At 48.5% G+C, this 27486-nt stretch overlaps 1 protein-coding gene across 1 annotated transcript in view; it reads right to left on the bottom strand.

The window, feature by feature from the left end:
- atp8a1 (ATPase phospholipid transporting 8A1) overlaps nucleotides 1-27486 on the bottom strand; it is a gene marked incomplete at its 3' end in the record, with an annotated part of 287871 nt that overhangs the window by 224958 nt on the left and 35427 nt on the right. The window contains exon 2 of the mRNA XM_084332147.1: nucleotides 316-433. Coding sequence (XP_084188273.1) covers nucleotides 316-433 — 118 coding nt within the window. The remainder of the gene's footprint in view (nucleotides 1-315; nucleotides 434-27486) is intronic.

The raw sequence follows: 27486 nt of genomic DNA, 5'->3' as shown, positions 1-27486 counted from the left end.
ACACGCAGCACTCATCCTCTCACCTGACACGCTACACGCAGCACTCATCCTCTCACCTGACACGGTACACGCAGCACTCATCCTCTCACCTGACACACGCAGCACTCATCCTCTCACCCGACACGGTACACGCAGCACTCATCCTCTCACCTGACACGGTACACGCAGCACTCATCCTCTCACCCGACACGGTACACGCAGCACTCATCCTCTCACCCGACACGGTACACGCAGCACTCATCCTCTCACCTGACACGGTACACGCAGCACTCATCCTCTCACCTGACACGCTACACGCAGCACTCATCCTCTCACCTGACACGGTTGTTGCAGAACTTGGTGAATTGCTGCTGGTTGAGGAAGATCAGCCGGGCGTCTTCTTGGTCGGCTAAGGACGTCGTCTTCTCAGTCGTGTCCTCCGTCTTCTCGTATCCTGCAGACAGAGAGGAGAAGAGACTTTTTTAGGGGACAAAAATATCACTTGGACCGAAAAAAGAATGTAGCAATATCGTAAAGTTAATTAATGTCGGGGTGTCTCCGCTGGTGATGAACAGCTTGTAATGGAGTGCCCTGCCAGCAGAGTCATGACCTGTACAACAGAGAGGTTGGTACAGTAACAGTACTTTGCATTGATTTCTTTAATAGCCCCTTCTTCCCTGTGCTCTGAATCGAGTCCAAACTACGGGGAACATGGAGATTCAAGACGTGAGGACAAGGCAGAGGGACGTCTCTAACATCTACAAAGTGGACACAGAACTGCTAAACAAGCCCTGAGCACTGGAGAGCATCCTAACAGGGAGCAGAACTGCTAAACGAGCCCTGAGCACTGGAGAGCATCCTAACAGGGAGCAGAACTGCTAAACGAGCCCTGAGCACTGGAGAGCATCCTAACAGGGAGCAGAACTGCTAAACGAGCCCTGAGCACTGGAGAGCATCCTAACAGGGAGCAGAACTGCTAAACGAGCCCCGAGCACTGGAGAGCATCCTAAACAGGGAGCAGACCTGCTAAACGAGCCCTGAGCACTGGAGAGCATCCTAACAGGGAGCAGAACTACTAAACGAGCCCTGAGCCCTGGAGAGCATCCTAACAGGGAGCAGAACTACTAAACGAGCCCTGAGCCCTGGAGAGCATCCTAACAGGGAGCAGAACTGCTAAACGAGCCCTGAGCCCTGGAGAGCATCCTAACAGGGAGCAGAACTGCTAAACGAGCCCTGAGAACTGGAGAGCATCCTAACAGGGAGCAGAACTGCTAAACGAGCCCTGAGCACTGGAGAGCATCCTAACAGGGAGCAGAACTACTAAACGAGCCCTGAGCACGACAGCAGACTGGCTGATACATGAGGGGGTTGACATGTGATTAAGTTACACTTAGGAAAGTGAATATTTCCATCTGTTTTTTAACATGGACGTCACAGCAATCTTCACCTGCCGGATTAAACTCATAACTCCGCTACTGTGCTGCCAATACAAAACTAGTCTACGTTGTGTGCAAAGAAAGGCTTGCGATGCTTTAGCTGGTTCTAAGCATCCAAATTCTAACTCCATCCATCAGCACATCTACACACGTATTTAATGTTCCAGTTTCCCAGAGAGGGTTGTGGGGGGCCTGTGTGTTGGAGCATCAGTGGTCTGTGTTGTCAGATGGCAGCAGGACAGAGGGTTGTGGGGGGCCTGTGTGTTGGAGCATCAGTGGTCTGTGTTGTCAGATGGCAGCAGGACAGAGAGGGTTGTGGGGGGCCTGTGTGTTGGAGCATCAGTGGTCTGTGTTGTCAGATGGCAGCAGGACAGAGGGTTGTGGGGGGCCTGTGTGTTGGAGCATCAGTGGTCTGTGTTGTCAGATGGCAGCAGGACAGAGAGGGTTGTGGGGGGCCTGTGTGTTGGAGCATCAGTGGTCTGTGTTGTCAGATGGCAGCAGGACAGAGAGGACCAGGAGGGATCACACTGTTCCCATGAATATCGCACATTTTGATCATATAATTTGATCACAATAATAATAATAATAATAACTTTATTTGTATAGCACTTTTCATACAGAAATTGCAGTTCAAAGTGCTTCACAGCAATAAAGAATACAGGCATAAGCGAGCATAAAAAAGATGGAGGTAGCAAGGTAAGGTAAATACGTTTTTCACATTAGGATCTAGCATCCCAATAGGCCTCTCTGTTTACGGTTTCACTCAGTAATAAAAAAAATTATAAAATAGAATAGACAGAGTAGAAAAGTGCGGTTTGATTTAAAAATAGGCTACAAATCATTTAAAAAAAAAGTAAAGTGTGATAAAATATTTCAATAAAAATAGAACAACAGAGCAGTGCGTCGCTTTTAATACTTTTGAGTTTCTTTACAAAGCTCTAACATACAACAGAGCAGCGCACAAGTATCGCTTTGTGTTCTAAATGATATTTCCCCTTTTACCAGCACCTGGCAGCAGTGTGTGTTACAGCAGGGCAGTGTGTGCTGTCCCACCTGCTCTGTCTTCACTCTGAGAGCCACACAAAGGCTGAACACACACCCGCCCACACACACACACACGCCCACACACACACACACACACGTACACACACACAGAGCAGCCCCTCCTCCTTCGTACTCAGTGCTGCTCTCAGTTCTCGACTCGTCCCATCAGAAGACCTTCATACATGAAGCTTTCAAATCAAAAGAAAACTAATTCATGGAAACAGTGTGATGGGTTACTATCGGAGATCAACATTTGGCTAACTGTGTTAGCAGGTGATGCATAGAGTGTCACCGTTGCTGTAGATGTTTTTGAACCACTAAAATAAACTAAATTGTCGCAAACTAGATTCATTACTTGCTTGTGGACTGGCTAACTGACTGGCTACAATTTCCATTGTACTGGAATCTTTTTTTTTTTTTATTATTATTATCTTTCTTCCCCTCCTTTTTTCCCGATTTCTCTCCCATCCCACCCTTCCTGGTTGTTGCGTACTTTCCCCTACTGTTGGTCCGGGAGACCGGAGACTGTCACATGCTTTCCTCCGACGCATGTGCAGCCTGGGGCAGGCCAACCTGGCCGCGCAGGTTCTCACCGGGGAGAGTGTAGCGTGTGGGAGGCCACACTATCTCTCCTCAGATCCAACCCTCGCTGAGCAGGCGCCCCGACCGAACTGTAGGGGTCGCTGTCCACAACGCCCAGGACCCACCCTTCAGCTTTCCCACCCTCTGATACGGCCAATTGTATCAGTGCGAGGGGCCAGCCAAGCTGATAGCAACGCCGGGAGCTGGATTCGAACAGGCGAATCCTAGTGTCTCCCGGTGTTGGTGACGAACGTAATCTCCGTGCGCCACCTGCCCCCCCGTACTGGAATCTTTAACAAATAGATTAAAAGGAAGTCATACAATTGTTGAAAAGATACATAAAGGTGTCCCATTTAGAAAAAACAATAATAATGGATAATAACCCAGAACAAGTCAGAAGGCTCGTTTTCCCTGGCTGCACAGTACACACACCACAATAGGGGTTAAGCAAAAGTGTGCCAACCCCACAAAAGCCACCTTTGTCCGTCTCTCAGCAATGGGCAGTGTGTCCAACGCTCTTTATCTTAACCATCTCAAAGGCCTTTCACTGTCTTTATCTGTACAAGTGAACAAAAACGTACTCGGCCATCAAAAACACACACGGCTGTGCCTGCAGGCGACTGAAATCCAATGTAAAGAATCCCGGTATGAACAGGATGAACTGGTTTTGTCATAATGAGAAGTAGACCTACAAGACACTTCCCTCCACACAGCCACACTGTATACCAGCTGCTAACACTGAAGTACACACTGCTGAACCACAGCCACACTGTATACCACGTTAAACCCCCTCTGGAAAATAATTATACATCAAGGTTTTTATATATATATATATATATATATATTAGTGCCGTCAATCGATTAAAATATTTAATCTGATTAATCGCATGATTGTCCATAGTTAACTCGCGATTCATCGCAAATTAATCGCTTTTTTTTATCTACCTTAAACAGATCTTTTTCAAGTTCGAAGTTTTAATACTCTTATCAACATGAGTCAACAAATGCTTGCTTTATGCAGCCATTTAACACAAAAGGATGACCCTCATGCATTGCAAATTTGTATCAAATTCAAAACGGAGTGATTCACAAAATGACTTAAAAGAAAATAATAATTTAAAACAATGAATAAAGTGTGCATGAAATAATAGGGGAAAGAAAACGTTAGGAACTTATTACATTCACCCACACAAGGGCTGAGTAATCACACACCTCCCCTCTCTGTACTGTCTATCTGTATGTCATGTATGTCATATGTCACTATGAATTGAAAATGGGGGACCCTGATGTAAACAAGACGAATGTCTTTCTCTGGTCTGCATCCCCTTAACAATTGTGTGTATTGAGCTGTACTGTATTGTACCCATTCTGCAATCTGTTAATAAAGTTTTCAATCAATCAATCAATCTCTCTCTCTCTCTCACACACACACTCTCCCAGCTCTCTTTCTCTCTTGCCCCTTCCTCATCTCTCTCACCCCCCCTCTCTCTCTATATATATCTCACACACACACACTTCAGAAACAAACATAGTATCAATGAGAGCATCAATAATACACCTGAGTGAAGTCTAGTAAAAAAATTAAATAAAAGTAAAAAAAAAAAATTATCTTCTTAAGGTAAAAAAAATTGTGGCGTTAATAGAATCGGGTGATAACACGTTAATACCGTGTTAACTTTGACAGCCTTAATATATATATATGTGTGTATGGGCTGGATGTTGGCTGGATGTACGGCACGGCACAGTGGTGTAGTGGTCAACAGCTAGAAGGTTCAGGGTTCGATTCCCGCCTGTTAAGAGGTTAATACTAATCTTAATCTTCTTCTTCAAAGTCCAGTTTAAAGTTGGCTGGATGTGGCTGGATGAAGCTGGATGTGGCTGGATGAGGCTGGATGAGGCTGGATGAGGCTGGATGAGGCTGAATGTGGCTGGAAGGGGTTACAATACATCTGGAGGGAATCTTTAATGACCGGCCTGGTTTATTGGACACAGTGGAGACACAACATCCAGATAACACCCAGCATGACACTAAATCCACTGCAGTTTGTCACTTCTATAGGTCAGTGCTCACAACTACCTATATAAAACTAACGTCACTGCTTCTCTTTCAACACTCCAGTCTGGAGTACTTCACGTCCAATGGACATCACTTTCTCAATTTTGGAAGTTAGCCTACATGTTGTTTTCTTCCAGTGAGAGGAAAGAGATTATAATTACATTATGCACGGCTAACTCAGGATTTGTCCATTTAAATGAATAGCTCTAAATGTAGGTGAAGCATAAGTAACTCACCCCGTCATACATTCCTGGTGCTGTAATCAGATTGAAATAGGAGAAAAAGATTATATCTCAGTCTCTCTGTGTCAGTTTCTCTGTGAGTCAGTTTCTCTCTGTGTCAGTTTCTCTGTGAGTCAGTTTCTCTGTGAGTCAGTTTCTCTGTGAGTCAGTTTCTCTGAGTCAGTTTCTCTGTGTCAGTTTCTCTGTGAGTCAGTTTATCTGTGAGTCAGTTTATCTGTGAGTCAGTTTCTCTGTGAGTCAGTTTCTCTGTGTGTAAGTTTCTCTGTGTCAGTTTCTCTGCGTCAGTTTCTGTGAGTCAGTTTATCTGTGAGTCAGTTTATCTGTGTCAGTTTATCTGTGAGTCAGTTTCTCTGTGAGTCAGTTTCTCTGAGTCAGTTTATCTGTGAGTCAGTTTCTCTGTGAGTCAGTTTCTCTGTGAGTCAGTTTCTCTGTGTCAGTTTCTCTGAGTCAGTTTCTCTGTGTCAGTTTCTCTGTGAGTCAGTTTATCTGTGAGTCAGTTTATCTGTGAGTCAGTTTATCTGTGAGTCAGTTTCTCTGTGAGTCAGTTTCTCTGTGTGTAAGTTTCTCTGTGTCAGTTTCTCTGCGTCAGTTTCTGTGAGTCAGTTTATCTGTGAGTCAGTTTATCTGTGTCAGTTTATCTGTGAGTCAGTTTCTCTGCGAGTCAGTTTCTCTGAGTCAGTTTCTCTGTGAGTCAGTTTCTCTGTGAGTCAGTTTCTCTCTGTGTCAGTTTCTCTGTGAGTCAGTTTCTCTGTGAGTCAGTTTCTCTGTGAGTCAGTTTCTCTGAGTCAGTTTCTCTGTGTCAGTTTCTCTGTGAGTCAGTTTATCTGTGAGTCAGTTTATCTGTGAGTCAGTTTCTCTGTGAGTCAGTTTCTCTGTGTGTAAGTTTCTCTGTGTCAGTTTCTCTGCGTCAGTTTCTGTGAGTCAGTTTATCTCTGAGTCAGTTTCTCTGTGAGTCAGTTTCTCTGTGAGTCAGTTTCTCTGAGTCAGTTTATCTGTGAGTCAGTTTCTCTGTGAGTCAGTTTCTCTGTGAGTCAGTTTCTCTGAGTCAGTTTCTCTGTGAGTCAGTTTCTCTGAGTCAGTTTCTCTGTGTCAGTTTCTCTGTGTCAGTTTCTCTGTGAGTCAGTTTCTCTGTGTCAGTTTCTCTGTGAGTCAGTTTATCTGTGAGTCAGTTTCTCTCTGAGTCAGTTTCTCTGTGTCAGTTTCTCTGTGTGTCAGTTTCTCTGCGAGTCAGTTTCTCTGAGTCAGTTTCTCTGTGAGTCAGTTTCTCTGTGTATCAGTTTCTCTGTGTCAGTTTCTCTGTGAGTCAGTTTCTCTGAGTCAGTTTCTCTGTGAGTCAGTTTCTCTGAGTCAGTTTCTCTGTGAGTCAGTTTCTCTGTGTATCAGTTTCTCTGTGAGTCAGTTTCTCTGCGAGTCAGTTTCTCTGTGAGTCAGTTTCTCTGTGTCAGTTTCTCTGTGTCAGTTTCTCTGTGAGTCAGTTTCTCTGTGAGTCAGTTTCTCTCTGAGTCAGTTTCTCTGTGAGTCAGTTTCTCTGTGTCAGTTTCTCTCTGAGTCAGTTTCTCTCTGAGTCAGTTTCTCTGTGAGTCAGTTTCTCTCTGAGTCAGTTTCTCTGTGAGTCAGTTTCTCTGCGAGTCAGTTTCTCTGCGAGTCAGTTTCTCTGTGTCAGTTTCTCTCTGAGTCAGTTTCTCTGTGAGTCAGTTTCTCTCTGAGTCAGTTTCTCTCTGAGTCAGTTTCTCTGTGAGTCAGTTTCTCTCTGAGTCAGTTTCTCTCTGAGTCAGTTTCTCTCTGAGTCAGTTTATCTGTGAGTCAGTTTCTCTGTGAGTCAGTTTCTCTGTGAGTCAGTTTCTCTCTGAGTCAGTTTCTCTGAGTCAGTTTCTCTCTGTGTCAGTTTCTCTGTGAGTCAGTTTCTCTCTGAGTCAGTTTCTCTGTGAGTCAGTTTCTCTGTGAGTCAGTTTCTCTGTGAGTCAGTTTCTCTGTGTCAGTTTCTCTGTGAGTCAGTTTCTCTGTGAGTCAGTTTCTCTGTGAGTCAGTTTCTCTGTGTCAGTTTCTCTGTGAGTCAGTTTCTCTGTGAGTCAGTTTCTCTGTGAGTCAGTTTCTCTTTCTCTGTGAGTCAGTTTCTCTGTGAGTCAGTTTCTCTGTGAGTCAGTTTCTCTGTGAGTTCTCTGTGAGTCAGTTTCTCTGTGAGTCAGTTTCTCTGTGAGTCAGTTTCTCTGTGTCTGTTTCTCTCTGAGTCAGTTTCTCTGTGAGTCAGTCAGGGAGGAGGAGCCACAGTGCGTTTCTACAGTCATTCTGAAATGAATTATGAATTATGAAAATCATAACTGCCACGCAGGCTGTTTACTGTGATGATATGCCATTTGGAGAATCGATAAAAAAATGTATACATTATTTTTATTATTATTATTTAAACAACACATTTAGGTTTATTTTGCAGCAATTATTTGTCGTTGCCGCTATCTTTAGTGTTCCAGATTTCCCCATTCAAAACTACCACAGTGATCCTTCTCATGTTATAGTCTGTGGTCTCTGGATGTGATGGAGGAGTGCACTGCATATTGAATGCACAGTGCGGAGTTGCAATTCAACTGAATTTACATGAAATGGGGATGTTTTAACTAAAACATGCCACAAGACCTAGTATTTTAGCATAGTATAAAGTATTAAAAAAAATAAAAAGATAAATATATACATACTGTATAATATATATATATATATATTTTTTTTTTACACATGCCACTTTCACGCTGTTATCGATAAATCGATAAGTGGTCTCAGCCTTACTTAACACCATGTCATCCTTAACACCACGTCATCCACGATACCATCATTATGTCACTGCTTAAATATCAGGAATGTCAATTTCAGTATTTTAAATTAAATGATGTTCTCAAAGTCTGTTAAAAAAAAATATGAAATACGTCATCAATATGGCCCCCAGAAATCCCTTTTAATGTGTTGCTCAATAAAATTGGCCTGCTGTTATTTAATGGTATGGAGCTGTAGGTAAAACCTCTCATTGATTTCATATAATCCTATTTTTCCAGAGCTGGTGATGAGAGTAGCCAGGGTGTCTCGGCCTCTGACCCGCTGAGGGCGTGAACTTTAACCCCTAGGGAAAGGGGCAGGATAGGGGACACCTTCTAAAAACAGACCCGAGTCAAAAAGGTATTTACAAATAATAATTATTTTGAGTACCAGTTGGGTGGTGGGGTTTGTTTGTTTCAATGTGTGTCAGCAAGGCCCATAGGATTACCCAGGACCCGACAGTGGCTCCGGAGGTAGAGCAGTTGTCTGGTAATCCAGAGGTTCCCAGTAGTGTCCTTGAACAAGACACTTAACCCCTAATTGCTCCCGATGAGCAGGTCGGCATATTTCAAGGTTGTCTCCGCCGTCTGTGTGTGAATGTGTGAGTGAACGGGTCAAATGTGAGGAAAGCGTTGTAAAGCGTATTGTAAATTGTAAAGCGATTTGGATAAAAGCAGCCATTTACCATGACCCCAGCCGCGCCAACCACGGACTCTTTCAGACGCTGCCGTCTGGCAAGGGGTACCACAGTCCCAAAGCCCGGACCAGCAGCTCCAGGGGAACCACAGCCCAGAAGCCTGGACCAGCAGCTCCAGGGGTACCACAGTCCCAAAGCCCGGACCAGCAGGCTCCAGGGGAACCACAGCCCAGAAGCCCGGACCAGCAGCTCCAGGGGAACCACAGCCCCAAAGCCCGGACCAGCAGCTCCAGGGGAACCACAGCCCCAAAGCCTGGACCAGCAGCTCCAGGGGAACCACAGCCCAGAAGCCTGGACCAGCAGCTCCAGGGGAACCACAGCCCAGAAGCCCAGACCAGCAGGCTCCAGGGGAACCACAGCCCAGAAGCCCGGACCAGCAGGCTCCAGGGGAACCACAGCCCAGAAACCTGGACCAGCAGCTCCAGGGCAGTTTTTCCACCAGGCAAACAGGCTCATGAACACTTACAGGCCTGCTGCCTGTCGGCCCATTACACACAAACACACACACAGATGTAACTATGCAAACACAAACTATTTGAATGCACACATATGGACATTATTAAGACCAGGCCTTCACACACACACACACCTTCACACACACACCTTCACACACACACACACCTTCACACACACACACACACCTTCACACACACACCTACACCTTCACACACACACCCACACACACCTACACCTACACCCACACCTACACCTACACCCACACACACACCTACACCCACACACACACACACACACACACACACACACACACACAAGGGTTTCCGGTATCCGGTAATTCAAGTTGTTTTTTTTAAACCAGGAAAATCTGTTGCAGTCTAACATATTTAAATCCCTCCGACGTATTGTCCAGTGAAATTAATTCCTGAGTGGGACAAACTGGCCAGGCTAGCCTGCTTGATCCCCTCTCCAGTGTGCCCTCTCTCTCTCTCTCTCTCTCTCTCTCTCTCGTTTCTCAGCACTGTTCGTGGCACGGTCGGTCCGTGAGGCTGAACTGGACAGCGGAGACTGAGAGGCACTTCCAATCTTCCGGCAACAACAACATTACAGCTGAGCTAGTCAGGCGTACCAGATCTGGTCCTCAGCCTTTGGGTAGAGACTAGAGAGTTGTTCGTGTTCATAAAAGATGGATCGGTCTGTCCGGGACCACAGGAGCAACATGCATGAATTCATTCTGGTCATTGATTAAGCTGGACAGTAGGTCTGGCCAGCGATCAGCCAACACACACACAGTATCACAGAGAGAGACCATCTCGTATGTAAGATGAGAAATGGAAACCTTTAATAAGGCGAGGGGGGGGGGTCACATTACCGTGATGTTTTATTTAATTTCACTAGACAACCTGCACTCAGCGCTGCCAGCCGCACTGCCAAGCCCCGTGTGAAGCCAGCGGGGTCTCAGGTTGCTGTACAGGGTGGCTGCGTGAGATTCTGCTGATTAAATATGGACGAGGAGGAGGTTACTATTTTGAGGTGGGTGGCTGTCGGCGGCAGTCAGCCTGCTAAAAACGTCAACAACAACAAACCACCATATCATGAGGCGTTGTAACCAGAGTCCTCGCCGGATGTGCCCCAGTTGTGCCCCGACAAACCACTAACCGCCTCGGCCAGTCCTTCATCATACCAGCGGCCATCAGGCTCCACAACAGTGGGCAGGGACCGCTGCCAGCAGCCGGAGAACTAAAGTCAGCAGAACTCGAGAACTACTAGGAATGTCTGATCAGTGGTGACGCGCCAGTCCTGGGTGATGATGTAGTGGCAGGTGACGGTAACGTAGCTTTCGGTCGTCAGGGCAGTCGAGCTGTCCGTCGCCAAATGCAACCTTGGCGAGCAGCGGCAACGTTAGCTAGCTGCACCGGCGACTCCGAACGACCGGTGTACCGGTGCGCGAGGTGATGGTGCCTCAGGGTGGGATATGGTCCGCTGGCTATCCTTCACCGTCAACCATACCGATCGTGTCGTTTTCGATAAAGACGCAGACTGACTTGGGTTCTTTTTCCGACCCATTGTGGGTGGCAGCTCAAACCAACGCTTCTCTTAGTTACTTTAGCAAGTTGCCGTCGCTCGTGTTTTTTTCCTTCACTTATTTTCCAGACACAGAGGTAGTCGCTTCCTCGCCACGGTTATATTGCGCCCTCCATCTGTTCATTGTAACATGCCATGACTTCTGTTGAAATTCTACCGACAGCTACAATGTAACAAAGAGACGGACAACATTGTAACATATCATTGTTCGATAGTAGTAGATCAAGTAAATGTCATTAATCTTCGATTAATTGTTAACATCCCTAAACCAAACCGTTGTAATACACTGTATATATAAGGTACAACCAAATAGGTGTAATAAACCTGCTTTAATCATGCACTCTGACAGATGTTCTCTTGGTACAGAAGAATAGTGGGAAGAGAGTCATCAGCCCTACAACCCTCTCTCTCTCTCTCTAAAAATAACTGGCCCCCTAACACACCTGACGTAGAGCGGTGCAACCCCGTCACCGTTAATTACATTTCCAGTCCTATTAGCGATGCACCCCGACAGCTGTTCATCCTACCATCCAGACGTTTAGTAGTCAGTCTCTCTCTCTCTCTGTCTGTCTCTCTCCCTCTCTCTCTCGCTCACATGTGTTCTGGGGGCTATAAATAACTGCCCCCCCAGCAGTGCTCCGGTCACCGGGGGTTGCACGGGTCGGCTACGCCAGCCGCCGTTATGCAACAGGCCGCCCAGATGACGGAGCGGGATGGCTGGCTTAGTGGATTAGTGGAGAGTCAAGAGGGTGGCTTAGGGGAGCGGTGCCTGCTGCTTAAGCAGAGAAACTTAGGACCATGATGTTGGTGATGATTATCCCATAATGGTGTGGCGCTGATGGATCTGCTGCCTGATGTGAAGAGTTACGATACGCTGGATCGGTCCTTAAAAACAACACAGGGGTGGTTCACATCTTTATCTAAGACAAGGTTTCCCACAGACATTGCTAAATGAAATTCAAGGACTTTTAAGTACTTTTCCAAGCACCATTTTTCATTTTCAAGGAAGTCACTCGAAGGATACAATTCACTTTTAAATGCAGTTTTTTAAGCATATTCTTGGCCTGCTTGCCAACTAGAGCATCACACGCGAAGAAATGAGAAAAAGTAGTTGGAGCGCACGAGACAGCGACTCGTCAGATTTGAAACGGAACAAAAAAAATCGATTTCTCGATTCAGAACTATTTGATCATAGATGAACAAAACATTCAATGCTAATGGTTGATTTGAATTTCAAGGACTATTTTTTTTTTTAAAGGTTTATTTTTGCATTTTTACAGCTTTATTGTGGTCAGACATGACCGACAGAGCAGAGGAGAGGGAGGACGGGAGAAGATATGGGCAGAAGGACATGCGGCAAATGTACGTCTGGGATCGGGAGACGAACCCGGGTCGACTGCGTGGGTCTGCAGCGCAGTAAACGTGATTAGCCACTCGGGCGCCCAAAATTTCAAGGACTTTTTAAGCGCCTTGTTTAAAAATGGGCTGTTTTCAAGGAATTCCAGGCCTTGACTTTTTTTTTGTCTTTGTGCCGTTGTATCTGACTTTAAGATACACGTTAAGCACTTCAAGGACCTTGTCCGAACCCTGCTAAGAGGACAGTAGCAGATTTTTTTAAATATTTTATGCAGGTGAAAAATATGTCATCCATGCCAAAAATTTAAAAAACTACAAATATGCTTTCTTGGGGCATAATAATATACCGCTGACTTCCTCCCCGACAGGAACGTGTCTCTCCAATACTAGAATTATTTCCAGTTAATCTGTCATTGGCTCAAAGTGGTGCACAGAGCAGCTCAGCTGGAGACAGTCTGGCCTCACAGACTCCAACCCAAGATGGACACGGATTCATTCCTTAATTGTGGAAGATTTAGCATTTTGAAATGAGTGTGATAAGTGATATATTACTGTACCTGAAAGTCAATGAACTTACATTTACAGAGTGACATAGCCAACGGTATCATAGCTGACATTTTTGCTGTTTTGGGGCCGTACTCAAAATTGAGGCCTAGAGACAAATATGCCATTTTATGTCAACAGTGTTTTCTACATTTTACATTTAGTCATTTAGCTGACGCTTTTATCCAAAGCGACTTACAAGTTCTGTACAACAAGTCATCAGGAAGGGCACAACTCTATCAGCTGAGTAACAATGTTCATCAAAGTGTTGAGTGCTACAGTGTAGGTTAGTCTATTAGGACAAGTGCATGACAGTACGGTTAGTTAGGGTTAGATATATAAATATTAAATTTTTTCAGATAATGGTTGAAGACGTGCGTCTTTAGTCGACGGCGAAAGATTGGACGGGTTTTGGCTGTCCTAACTGGGGTGGGTAGTTCATTCCACCATTGTGGGGCAAGGACTGAGAATAGGCGACTTCTCTTTGATGACCCTCCCGGAGCTTGGATAGGAGTAGGTCTGAGGCGGCCAGAAGATGCAGAGCGTAGGGGTCTTGAGGGTGTGTAGTTAGAGACCATTGACCGGAGGTAGGCGGGAGCGGTTCCCTTTGCCGCACGGTATGCTAGGTCAAGGGCCTTGAAGCGAATTCGTGCAGCAATGGGGAGCCAGTGCAGGTCCCTAAGGAGTGGGGTGACATGGGCTTGACTTCGGTAGGTTTGAGATCAGGCTGCATTCTGAATGAGTTAAAGAGGCTTGGTGGCAGTGGCCGGGAGGCCAGCGAGCAGTGTGTTGCAGTAGTCGAGGCGGGAGATGACTGACCTGCTACAAGAAGAAATTACATTATGTGATGTAGGTCATATGATTATGGGACAAACCATGTCTCATTGAGAGCAGCTTTTTCAATGGGTCACTTAGTTGAAATGTGTTTTTTACACGTCATTTAAATGAATGCCTATCTGTCAAGATTTTCTCATGTTCATAAAAGTATTATACAAATATAAAAAAAACATTTTTTACAAATAAGCTGATTTTTAAATAGGTCTGTTGAAATAGCCAGAGGAGCTGGTAGAGCAGTGGTTGGTGTCGTGCCCCCCCCCCCCCCCCCCCAGTAGGAGCCTCTGTGCTGCAGTGGTTGGTGTCGTGCCCCCCCCCCCCCCCCCCCCAGTAGGAGCCTCTGTGCTGCAGTGGTTGGTGTCGTGCCCCCCCCCCCCCCCCCCCCCCCCAGTAGGGGCCTCTGTGCTGCAGTGGTTGGTGTCGTGCCCCCCCCCCCCCCCCCCCCCCCAGTAGGGGCCTCTGTGCTGCAGTGGTTGGTGTCGTGCCCCCCCCCCCCCCCCCCCCCAGTAGGGGCCTCTGTGCTGCAGTGGTTGGTGTCGTGCCCCCCCCCCCCCCCCCAGTAGGGGCCTCTGTGCTGCAGTGGTTGGTGTCGTGCCCCCCCCCCCCCCCCCAGTAGGGGCCTCTGTGCTGCAGTGGTTGGTGTCGTGCCCCCCCCCCCCCCCCCAGTAGGGGCCTCTGTGCTGCAGTGGTTGGTGTCGTGCCCCCCCCCCCCCCCCCCCCAGTAGGAGCCTCTGTGCTGCAGTGGTTGGTGTTGTGCCCCCCCCCCCCCCCAGTAGGGGCCTCTGTGCTGCAGTGGTTGGTGTTGTGCCCCCCCCCCCCCCAGTAGGAGCCTCTGTGCTGCAGTGGTTGGTGTCGTGCCCCCCCCCCCCAGTAGGAGCCAGGTGCTGCAGTGGTTGGTGTCGTGCCCCCCCCCCCCCCCCCCCCCCCAGTAGGAGCCAGGTGCTGCAGTGGTTGGTGTCGTGCCCCCCCCCCCCAGTAGGGGCCTCTGTGCTGCAGTGGTTGGTGTCGTGCCCCCCCCCCCCCCCCCCCCCCCCCCCCAGTAGGAGCCAGGTGCTGCAGTAGGCCAGGTGCTGCAGTGGTTGGTGTCGTGCCCCCCCCCCCCCCCCCCCCCCCCCAGTAGGAGCCTCTGTGCTGCAGTGGTTAGTGTCGTGCCCCCCCCCCCCCCCCCAGTAGGGGCCTCTGTGCTGCAGTGGTTGGTGTCGTGCCCCACCCCCCCCCCCCCCAGTAGGGGCCTCTGTGCTGCAGTGGTTGGTGTCGTGCCCCCCCCCCCCCCCCCCAGTAGGAGCCAGGTGCTGCAGTGGTTGGTGTCGTGCCCCCCCCCCCCCCCCCCCCAGTAGGGGCCTCTGTGCTGGTGTCGTGCCCCCCCCCCCCAGTAGGAACCAGGTGCTGCAGTAGGCCAGGTGCTGCATTTAGTGCTGCTTCTGCTAAACTTACCTCAGGGATTGACATATGATACGGTGACACCTATGGATATGACTGATAAAGGCAGAGACACACACAGGGCACAGTACTGCTGGGCCCAACTCTGCTCGGGCAACAGCTTCTGAGAAGTGTTAAAGGGGAACTATCTTATAAATGGCCTTTTTGAGTGTTTAGCATTGTTTCCTAGCTATGTGAACTTATATTAATATGATCCATGTCTCAAAATTCTCATATTGGCGCATTCTTCCAATTCTCCTCTCACAATATTCACCCTCACTGAACTGAGTCGTTTGAAAATGTGCCTATATGTGATGTCATATAGTCACCGCTGCATGTTAATGTTCAAGAGGCGGCGCTGCCACACAGTGGTTTAGGAGCCCAGGCTCAAAACAGCTCGAGATCTTGAGGTAGAAAAATGCTGTTTTTGAGGACTTGATTAGAAATACAAAACAATGAATAAAAAAAATATATATATTACAGAGGTGTTCCATAGACTCACAGGAATTGTGTAAAAGTGCCCAAATAGTGAAAGAAATAGTAAAATAGTTCCCCTTTAACAATGTTAGGTTGCCTCAGCATGTAATGTTATTGTCCAATTAACATTACATATCTCTTGTTGTGGAATTAACACAACATTATGCATACTTTTGACAATAAATTAAATCAGAATTTGTTCTTACTTGCTTGCCTGGGTAAATAAAGGTTAAATAAATGTAAAAAAAGAAAAAAAGAAAAAAGAAAAATTTGAAAACCGATACAGATTGTAAAGGCCATATGAGTGTTTTGGTTATTAATATTATTATTATTTTTGTTAGAATAGTGTCTTATTTATGTTTGAACACTAGAGGGCTCACCGCCTCCATTATAGCCCCTCTTCTATAAATAGCCTAGCTAATTACTGTAATCCCATGCACCTGTGATGAGGATACATTTTTCTACCTGTCTCACCGTTTGGAACTGACAATGGAGCAATTGACAACTGTTCTGATTTAACCCTTCATTCACCATCATTCACATTTGGACAACAATAAACCCTGTAAACAGCAGCAACTTGGGACATTCCTTATTTACATCACAAAGTAGATAATTAATTGCAGGTGCATCGTGGACGATTGTCGATTCATTGGGGAGTGACAAGCGGCCACTACACCGATAATTTCCTATATCACATTTTAATGCCAATATCGGTAGGCCGATAATATCGGACATCCCTAATATCGGTGCATCCCTAATAATAACAGTTACATAATTCCCCTGGTGGAGCCCGTCGATTCTCTCTGTATTCCCCTGGTGGAGCCCGTCGATTCTCTCTGTATTCCCCTGGTGGAGCCCGTCGATTCTCTCTGTATTCCCCTGGTGAAGCCCGTCCATTCTCTCTGTATTCCCCTGGTGGAGCCCGTCGATTCTCTCTGTATTCCCCTGGTGGAGCCCGTCGAGTCTCTCTGTATTCCCCTGGTGGAGCCCGTCGATTCTCTCTGTATTCCCCTGGTGGAGCCCGTCCATTCTCTCTGTATTCCCCTGGTGGAGCCCGTCCATTCTCTCTGTATTCCCCTGGTGGAGCCCGTCCATTCTCTCTGTATTCCCCTGGTGGAGCCCGTCGATTCTCTCTGTATTCCCCTGGTGGAGCCCGTCCATTCTCTCTGTATTCCCCTGGTGGAGCCCGTCCATTCTCTCTGTATTCCCCTGGTGGAGCCCGTCCATTCTCTCTGTATTCCCCTGGTGGAGCCCGTCGATTCTCTCTGTATTCCCCTGGTGAAGCCCATCGATTCTCTCTGTATTCCCCTGGTGAAGCCTGTCCATTCTCTCTGTATTCCCCTGGTGGAGCCCATCGATTCTCTCTGTATTCCCCTGGTGAAGCCTGTCCATTCTCTCTGTATTCCCCTGGTGGTGCCCATCGATTCTCTCTGTATTCCCCTGGTGGTGCCCATCGATTCTCTCTGTATTCCCCTGGTGGAGCCCGTCGATTATCTCTGTATTCCCCTGGTGAAGCCCGTCGATTCTCTCTGTATTCCCCTGGTGGAGCCCGTCCATTCTCTCTGTATTCCCCTGGTGGAGCCCGTCGATTATCTCTGTATTCCCCTGGTGGTGCCCATCGATTCTCTCTGTATTCCCCTGGTGGAGCCCGTCCATTATCTCTGTATTCCCCTGGTGGAGCCCGTCGATTCTCTCCGTATTCCCCTGGTGGAGCCTGTCGATTCTCTCTGTATTCCCCTGGTGGAGCCCGTCGATTCTCTCTGTATTCCCCTGGTGGAGCCCGTCGATTCTCTTTGTATTCCCCTGGTGGAGCCCGTCGATTCTCTCTGTATTCCCCTGGTGGAGCCCGTCGATTCTCCGCTAATTTCATTAACTGCAGGCGAGTCACGGCTCAACTACCCAGAATTCAATAAGGGAAAGAGAGCGAGAGTGGAGCAGAGGCTGGGTCGATGCTCGCCCGCTCAGTGTCTTAGTGGGTCTCAGAATATAACTCTGTCTGCTCTTGTCCTGGACAACAGCCGGGTTAGCAGTGCTAGCTGCCAATGTAAAGCTAGCGCGCGAGAGAGAGAGACAGGGAGACAGAGAGAGAGAGAGAGATGGATACAGAGAGACAGAGAGAGACAGAGATAGACAGACAGACAAACAGATAGATACAGAGAGACAGACAGAGACAGTGAGAGAGAGACAGATAGATAGATAGATAGATAGATAGTTAGATAGATAGATAGATAGATAGATAGATAGATAGATAGATAGATAGATAGATAGATAGATAGATAGATAGATAGATAGATAGATAGATAGATAGATAGATAGATACATACATACAGACAGAGAGAGACAGAGAGACAGACCAAGAGAGGGAGACAGACAGAGAGAGAGAGAGACAGAGCGAGAGACAGACAGAGACAGAGAGAGAAAGAGAGAGAGAGACAGACAGAGACACACAGAGACAGAGAAACAGACACAGAGAGAGAGAGACAGAGAGTGAGAGACAGACACAGGGCCACATAATGCCAGGCTGTCAGCTCAGCGGCCATAAAGAAGGAGCACACAGCTCTAGGGAGGGAAGACAGACAGACAGACAAAGAGAGACAGAGAGACAGACATAGAGAGAGAGACAGAGAGAGAGAGACAGAGAGAGAGAAACAGAGAGAGAGAGACAGAGAGTGAGAGACAGGGCCACATAATGCCAGGCTGTCAGCTCAGCGGACATAAAGAGCAGGAGCACACAGCTCTAGGGAGGAAAGCCTGCGGAGGAGGATCAATGCCACCAAGTGTCGTAATGAGTTTGGACGTGAGCCACATGTCAGGCTTATTGCTTGTGTCAGCCAACAGACAGGCAGGCGGGCACATCTTTCAGAGGGGAAACTGGGCTTGGTACTGGTATTTCAGAGGGGAAACTGGGCTTGGTACTGGTATTTCAGAGGGCAAACTGGGCTTGGTACTGGTATTTCAGAGGGGAAACTGGGCTTGGTACTGGTATTTCAGAGGGGAAACTGGGCTTGGTACTGGTATTTCAGAGGGGAAACTGGGCTTGGTACTGGTATTCCAGAGGGGAAACTGGGCTTGGTACTGGGGAGAACTGGCAAACGCTTCTCCCCCTCTTTCCTTCCTGTGTCACTCCCTCTCTCCAACTGTTTCAGAGGGAAACTGGGAAATCCTTTCTGTGAAGCCTACAGTATGTACTGAAATCTTTAAGGCTGAGAATAAAATAATATGCAAATCCCACTCCAAGACGTGTTGTTTTTCTATGTAGCCAGGCTGGCTCTCGCCAATGACTGGAACCATTTTCCGCTACTTAGTCCAGTAAAAGAAAAGCCTATTGTGTTGCTTCAGTTAACTGTTCAATATTAGCAGAAAATCACATGCTTGAATAAACTTTAAGAACTGTATAACACCCAGCTTGCTTTGTGTGCTATATGCCACCAATAATAGACGATTAGCCCACGACTGGAATTGGTAGGCTCTCTATGTTAGCATTCCACAGATCTCTGTGGCGAGATAGTCAGTAGATATAGACGGTGGATTTCCGCTAGGAAGAGGGGGATGACTGTACTGTACCGGCCTGGCCGGGGCACTGGGGCAGGCTGGGGCAGGCCGACGTGGTGGGGGTTGGGCTGCCAGATTATTGCTGCGTGACTGTCAACACCAGCCAGGCTAGATTATTAAATATGTGGTGGCAGCATGACAGGAAGAATAAAGACTTGATACTAAAACAACGTCACCGTACACGCCATGGCATGACCCCAGCTGCCCCCGGAGGAAACCAGACAAAAAGGGCTGACTAGGCCCCTGCCCTTAAAATGAAGCTGAAATACATCGGCACGGTACGATTGTGCAGGTCCAGCAGGCGTAGAGCGGCAACGGCACTAATGCTCGTTTTTAAAGCTCAGGGCATCAACTCAGACATCAATATTATAGGCCATTTCCAGGCTATTTCTAATAACACTAAGCTTTTCTGGCTATTCAAATCAATGTAGCCATCCCAAAATATGGCTCTGGCACGCTGCGGTTGATATTAGCCCCCATCAGTCGATAGCCGCTGTGGCTGTGATTATACCGTCGTCATCCTCGCCAGGTGGCTCAGTGACTTGAGGCGTAGACATGGAAGAGTGTCAGAGAGGCCGGTCACCAGACCCTTGGTGGCCAGTTACAGACTAATCACAATGACAGAGATGCTCTCTGTGCTCTCAGAAAGAGGCCCCCAGACCATCCGTTCCGCTGCAGTGTTGAGCTCTAACGATGCCCACAGACTCGGGCAGGTCAATAGCCACGTACAATAACCGTCACGTGGGGCGGCCAGAGCCAGGCTCTCGCCCCCGTCGTCCTGAGAGCCGAGCGGCTCTAGGCAGCTGCCATTGATCTACAGTGAACACAGTCAGCCGATCAGTCCCTGTGAAGGGAGCGCACCGGGACACTTTACTGGGGAGACGGACATTAGACTTAGAATAACAATAGTGGATTTTAAAGGCCGATATAATGATGATAGTTGGAGCAGGAAAAAGCAGATAGGCGATTCATCTGTTATCTTCAATCTAATGCATTAATAATGCCATAATATAACCAACAACCTTGTTATGCTCATAATTTACAAGGTTATTGTTAGTGATGCACAATATATCGGCCCGCCGATATAATATCGGCCGATATGGCAGTTTTTTTACACATCGGTATCGGTCCCATATCAAGATAGGGCCGATATGGGCCGATATTAAACAATAATAAAAAAAATAATATATATATATATATATATTTACATATTTGTAAATATTTGTTTTGGCCTTAAATAGTTTCAAAATATCAGTCATTTCTGAAAATAAGTTATCATAAAAAAGTGTTTTCTATACAGAGATATCGACATCGGTAAATATCGGTATCTGCCAGAACAGCAATATTAATATCGGTTACCGGTATCGGCCACAATTTTCACATCGGTGCATCACTAGTTATTGTCCAGTGTTTTGCTGTAGCTTAACCGGAGGCCTTTACAAGGTTGTAACGTTGTCGTCTGGTCAGATCAGGTCTCTTTTGTGCTATTTATATATGGGCTCATCATCATGACCAACGACAGGCCTGTGCATGATTCATTTATGCCAGATAAATATTTCAGCAAGCAGAGCTGCCATCTATCTATTCGTGAGCCCAGAGGATCCAAGTCATGAAAGGCTTTTTCCTTTATGAATGAGGGGGAAGAGCTGGAGGGGATGGATATGGATACTGGCTGGCTCAGTCTAAACAACAGCAACATCCATAAGTCGCTCATCAGATCACAATGGCGTGAACCCAGCATGAACAGCATCAGCAGGGCAGCTGTGAACTTGAAACTCCTCCCACTCTGCTGCGTCTGGGTCTCCATTGGCTGACGCGGGCTCCGGTGGGAGGTTCCAGGGACTAAAACAGACGGCTGGGGGATGGCTCGGCGTTGAAGGATTGGCTCGACTTGGCTTAAGAGTAGGATCAACTGCAATGCGACTTTATGAATGAAGGAAAAGGCACATCTCTTGTTGGCTGGCATGTAGAAAATAAAGTGCATATGAATGCCAGCCTGTCAGGAGCATTGTTACGCAAGATTAGGCAATATGCACACCTCGTGTTTTAGCAGAAATACTTAAATGCATTCAACAATCACTTTGCTCAAGTTTGATTTAGATGCAGAAATAAAATACAGCACTCTTTGATTATCCTTCAAAGGGTCTTCAAGACGATGCGCAGCTGAGGTGCAAGTAGTCCAACCTGACGTGTTTAAACTGCCTCTGCTGTCCGTGCATCAGACACAGTGAACTGAGTAAAGGATATTATCGTCTCAGACCTTCTTCTGCTTCTATACAAGTCAACACATGTCCAGTATCATCTCGCCTAACCTTGACAAATGGGCTATAGCCTATATAAATATATACTATACATCTCATATTATTTGTATAAATAATCAAATAACACACTCCATGGGGATAGTCATAGAGCAGGAAGCCTTTTAGATGGTTGTTAAAATATTTAGGCCTCAGTTATTGTAGGCTATACATGAAACATGAGTACATGAGTGTGTCTGAGGCTGACCAACACGTCTGATGACCAGGCAACACGTCTGATGACCAGGCAACACGTCTGATGACCAGGCAACACGTCTGATGACCAGGCGAGACGTCTGATGACCAGGCGAGACGTCTGATGACCAGGCAACACGTCTGATGACCAGGCAACACGTCTGATGACCAGGCAACACGTCTGATGACCAGGCAACACGTCTGATGACCAGGCAACACGTCTGATGACCAGGCAACACGTCTGATGACCAGGCCGTCTATCACCATAGGTTGCTTAAGGCCATGACCATGATGAACAATCACACAAAAAACTCAAACCCAATTTTCCATCAAATGTTGTGATTTAAAACAGGCTGAGTGCCACCTGAACGGCTGAGTGGTTCATCATGAGGGCTGCCCAGTGGCCTGACATGGCATGTTCAGGGTTAATGCTGCCCAGTGGCCTGACATCATGGCATGTTCAGGGTTAATGCTGCCCAGTGGCCTGACATGGCATGTTCAGGGTTAATGCTGCCCAGTGGCCTGACATGGCATGTTCAGGGTTAATGCTGCCCAGTGGCCTGACATGGCATGTTCAGGGTTAATGCTGCCCAGTGGCCTGACATGGCATGTTCAGGGTTAATGCTGCTCAGTGGCCTGACATCATGGCATGTTCAGGGTTAATGCTGCTCAGTGGCCTGACATCATGGCATGTTCAGGGTTAATGCTGCCCAGTGGCCTGACATGGCATGTTCAGGGTTAATGCTGCCCAGTGGCCTGACGTGGCATGTTCAGGGTTAATGCTGCCCAGTGGCCTGACATCATGGCATGTTCAGGGTTAATGCTGCCCAGTGGCCTGACATGGCATGTTCAGGGTTAATGCTGCCCAGTGGCCTGACATCATGGCATGTTCAGGGTTAATGCTGCCCAGTGGCCTGACATGGCATGTTCAGGGTTAATGCTGCCCAGTGGCCTGACATGGCATGTTCAGGGTTAATGCTGCCCAGTTACCACAGACGCCTCAGGAGACCCGACACCTTCATCCAACAGCATGACAGAGGAATTCACACACATGCATAGGGCTGGGCGATAAACCCATAATGTCGCCATATTTTTAAATATGAATCTAATTACCTAAATTTGCCCATATACATATTGTAAAGCGACGATTTAAAAGTGACAACTAAAAGCCGCTGAGAGGGCTTGGGCAGGGAGATCTGTCCGACACGTCACACGAGAGTCCAATGAATGAGCCTGAGTCCGTAGCTGCAGCTCGAGGGTGTTTATTCTAGCCTTCGGTTACATGCTCTTGCAGATTCGATAACATAGCGCGGGTCAACAGAAATATAGGCACCCTGCCTCCCTCACCCTCTCTCTGTGACAAACAAACACTGAATAATGGTTCCTACTAGGCACAGGTGATATTAATTACCGTTCGTCCCCGGTGACACACCCACACCTCCAGACAGACACACACACTACCTCTGGTGACAGAATGACATACACCTCCCTGCTCCCATGTTACATACAGTACATGCACTCCCCTGGTGCAGAGGCTGTTTCATTGTGTGACCCTTTAATTCCACTGAATGTACAACAACCAATCGCACATGTTGACAGACAAACCTCACAGACATGTTGACAGACAAACCTCACAGACATGTTGACAGTCAAACCTCACAGACATGTTGACAGACAAACCTCACAGACATGTTGACAGACAAACCTCACAGACATGTTGACAGACAAACCTCACAGACATGTTGACAGACAAACCTCACAGACATGTTGACAGACAAACCTCACAGACATGTTGACAGACAAACCTCACAGACATGTTGACAGACAAACCTCACAGACATGTTGACAGACAAACCTCACAGACATGTTGACAGACAAACCTCACAGACATGTTGACAGACAAACCTCACAGACATGTTGACAGACAAACCTCACAGACATGTTGACAGACAAACCTCACAGACATGTTGACAGAGGACCAACAACACCCATGGAGAATATGGTATTTGTGCACTGCTGTTAAAAAAACTAGATATAATTTATTTATCATTACAGAGGTCAATGTGATGATATACCATGATATGGATTTCAGATCATACCGGATTAGCCCTACACATATGGCACACGCACAAACACAAACACACACATACACACCGGTGTTTAATGCATGTTTATGTTGCTACCAACATAAATAACCTCAAGAACGTGTGGGACACACTGTACACATGAATACACAGTCACACACACAAACACACAGTATTAGCTCCACCAGTGTGTAGATCGAGGGTGTGTCCTGATCGCCTCTGGCCTCGGGTGGATCAATAACATTGATACGTTCCAAGCCAGGTTCTTATTAATAGCCAGCTGGCTCAATTACGACTCATATCATACATTGGGCAGCAGGGGTTGAACGGGAGTTTGTGTATGATGATGATAGTCACTGTGATCACAACAAAGTTGTATTAGTGCAATAAAAAATAAAATGATCACAATAGGCTTGGGCGATATTGAAATTCCCCTACTTACAATATTGCTTTTTTTTTTTATCCACTTTTTCTCCCATTTTCTATATTTTCTTCCATCCCAATTTCGTATCATCCAATTCAACCCTCCCCCGTCACGGACGCTGTTTCTTGCCTCCCACAAGCCGGCTGCAATGTGGACTAAGTCATACATAGCACAAATCCCCTCCGGTACTTGAGGTAACAGCAGTCGCATCTTTTCACCTGCGCAGCTCGATCTCTCAGTGGCGAGGAGTAACGCGTGGGAGGCTCACGCTGCCCCCGACACTTCCTGATTCTACTGCGCAGGCGCACCAACCGACCTGTAGGAGTCGCTATCCACAACGCCCGATCCCCACCCATCAGTTTCCCTCCCCCTAATACGGCCAATGTGTATTACTGTGGACGACCAGCTAAACTGAAAGCAATGTGGAGCGCTGGGCTCGAACAGGCGAACCCAGCGTCTCCGCATTCGTGGCGAGCGCCTTGCCCACTACGCCACGTAGCCGCCCCCTACTTACAATATTGCTTTAGGAATAACAATGATATAAAAAAAGAAAAAAAGCAGTCCTGCCTGTCTCACCCTCTCACCCTGCAGTCCTGTCTCACCCTCTGACCCTGCAGTCCTGCCTGTCTCACCCTCTGACCCTGCAGTCCTGTCTCACCCTCTGACCCTGCAGTCCTGTCTCACCCTCTGACCCTGCAGTCCTGTCTCACCCTCTGACCCTGCAGTCCTGTCTCACCCTCTGACCCTGCAGTCCTGTCTCACCCTCTGACCCTGCAGTCCTGTCTCACCCTCTGACCCTGCAGTCCTGTCTCACCCTCTGACCCTGCAGTCCTGTCTCACCCTCTCACCCTGCAGTCCTGTCTCACCCTCTCACCCTGCAGTCCTGCTCACCCTCTGACCCTGCAGTCCTGTCTCACCCTCTCACCCTGCAGTCCTGTCTCACCCTCTCACCCTGCAGTCCTGTCTCACCCTCTCACCCTGCAGTCCTGTCTCACCCTCTCACCCTGCAGTCCTGTCTCACCCTCTCACCCTGCAGTCCTGTCTCACCCTCTCACCCTGCAGTCCTGTCTCACCCTCTGACCCTGCAGTCCTGTCTCACCCTCTGACCCTGCAGTCCTGTCTCACCCTCTCACCCTGCAGTCCTGTCTCACCCTCTGACCCTGCAGTCCTGTCTCACCCTCTGACCCTGCAGTCCTGCCTGTCTCACCCTCTGACCCTGCAGTCCTGTCTCACCCTCTGACCCTGCAGTCCTGTCTCACCCTCTGACCCTGCAGTCCTGTCTCACCCTCTGACCCTGCAGTCCTGCCTGTCTCACCCTCTGACCCTGCAGTCCTGTCTCACCCTCTCACCCTGCAGTCCTGTCTCACCCTCTGACCCTGCCGTCCTGTTCCCCTGCCTGTCTCACCCTCTGACCCTGCAGTCCTGTCTCACCCTCTGACCCTGCAGTCCTGTCTCACCCTCTCACCCTGCAGTCCTGTCTCACCCTCTGACCCTGCAGTCCTGTCTCACCCTCTGACCCTGCAGTCCTGTCTCACCCTCTCACCCTGCAGTCCTGTCTCACCCTCTGACCCTGCAGTCCTGTCTCACCCTCTCACCCTGCAGTCCTGTCTCACCCTCTCACCCTGCAGTCCTGTCTCACCCTCTGACCCTGCAGTCCTGTCTCACCCTCTGACCCTGCAGTCCTGTCTCACCCTCTCACCCTACAGTCCTGTCTCACCCTCTCACCCTGCAGTCCTGTCTCACCCTCTCACCCTGCAGTCCTGTCTCACCCTCTGACCATGCAGTCCTGTCTCACCCTCTCACCCTGCAGTCCTGTCTCACCCTCTCACCCTGCAGTCCTGTCTCACCCTCTCACCCTGCAGTCCTGTCTCACCCTCTCACCCTGCAGTCCTGTCTCACCCTCTCACCCTGCAGTCCTGTCTCACCCTCTCACCCTGCAGTCCTGTCTCACCCTCTCACCCTGCAGTCCTGTCTCACCCTCTCACCCTGCAGTCCTGTCTCACCCTCTCACCTGCAGTCCTGTCTAACCCTCTCACCCTGCAGTCCTGTCTCACCCTCTGACCCTGCATCCTGTCTCACCCTCTCAGACCCTGCAGTCCTGTCTCACCCTCTCACCCTGCAGTCCTGCCTCACCCTCTCACCTGCAGTCTGTCTCACCCTCTCACCCTGCAGTCTGCCTCACCCTCTCACCCTGCAGTCCTGTCTCACCCCTCTCACCCTGCAGTCCTGCCGCCTCACCCTCTCACCCTACAGTCCTGTCTCACCCTCTGACCCTGCAGTCCTGTCTCACCCTCTCACCCTGCAGTCCTGTCTCACCCTCTCACCCTGCAGTCCTGCCTCACCCTCTCACCCTGCAGTCCTGTCTCACCCTCTCACCCTGCAGTCCTGCCCGCCTCACCCTCTCACCCTACAGTCCTGTCTCACCCTCTGACCCTGCAGTCCTGTCTCACCCTCTCACCCTGCAGTCCTGTCTCACCCTCTCACCCTGCAGTCCTGCCCGCCTCACCCTCTCACCCTGCAGTCCTGTCTCACCCTCTGACCCTGCAGTCCTGTCTCACCCTCTCACCCTGCAGTCCTGCCCGCCTCACCCTCTCACCTGCAGTCCTGTCTCACCCTCTCACCCTGCAGTCCTGCCTCATCACGCCCCACCGTCTCTCGCAGCAGTACGTGGGGGGGGGGGGGGGGGGGGGTGTGTTCCACAACGTGTTGGGCAGCAGTAACAAAGGGATGGGCATGAATTACTCAAGTGCTGTAATTGTTAGGGGAATCAATTTTAGAACGCATGGTAAAAGCATGGCAGCAGCACTAACAAGATATTGCGTGGAACCTCTCATGGTACTAGCGTACTACCCCCCCCCCTCGACACCGTCATGCTGCACAGCTTCTAGTGTCGTCTTCCTGCAAACACTCCCTGCAACAACAACTCAATCACTTTGGGTGGATCTGACAGAGTAAAAAGAAAAGAGAAAAAAATAAATGTATTTAAATCGAGCAGTGACGTACCCGGAGCCCAACCTGATCACAGAGAGGAGAGTGAGAGAGAGGAGCACAACCTGATCATGAGAGAGAGAGAGAGAGAGAGAGAGAGAGAGAGAGAGAGAGTAGGAGCACAACCTGATCACTGAGAGAGAGAGGAGCACAACCTGATCACTGAGAGAGAGAGAGAGAGAGAGAGAGAGAGAAGAGAGAGAGAGAGAAGAGAGAGAGAGAGAGAGAGAGAGAGAGAGAGAGAGAGAGAGAGGGGCACAACCTGATCACTGAGAGAGAGAGAGAGAGAGAGAGAGAGAGAGAGAGGAGCACAACCTGATCACAGAGAGAGAGAGAGAGAGAGAGAGAGAGAGAGAGAGAGAGAGAGAGAGAGAGAGAGAGGAGCACAACCTGATCACTGAGAGAGAGAGAGAGAGAGAGAGAGAGAGAGAGAGAGAGA

This window comes from Notolepis coatsorum (assembly GCF_963971535.1).
Source record: "Notolepis coatsorum genome assembly, chromosome: 16".
NCBI lineage: Eukaryota > Metazoa > Chordata > Actinopteri > Aulopiformes > Paralepididae > Notolepis > Notolepis coatsorum.
Note: the sequence above shows the minus strand (reverse complement) of the source record. Positions and strands in the feature narration are given on the sequence as shown.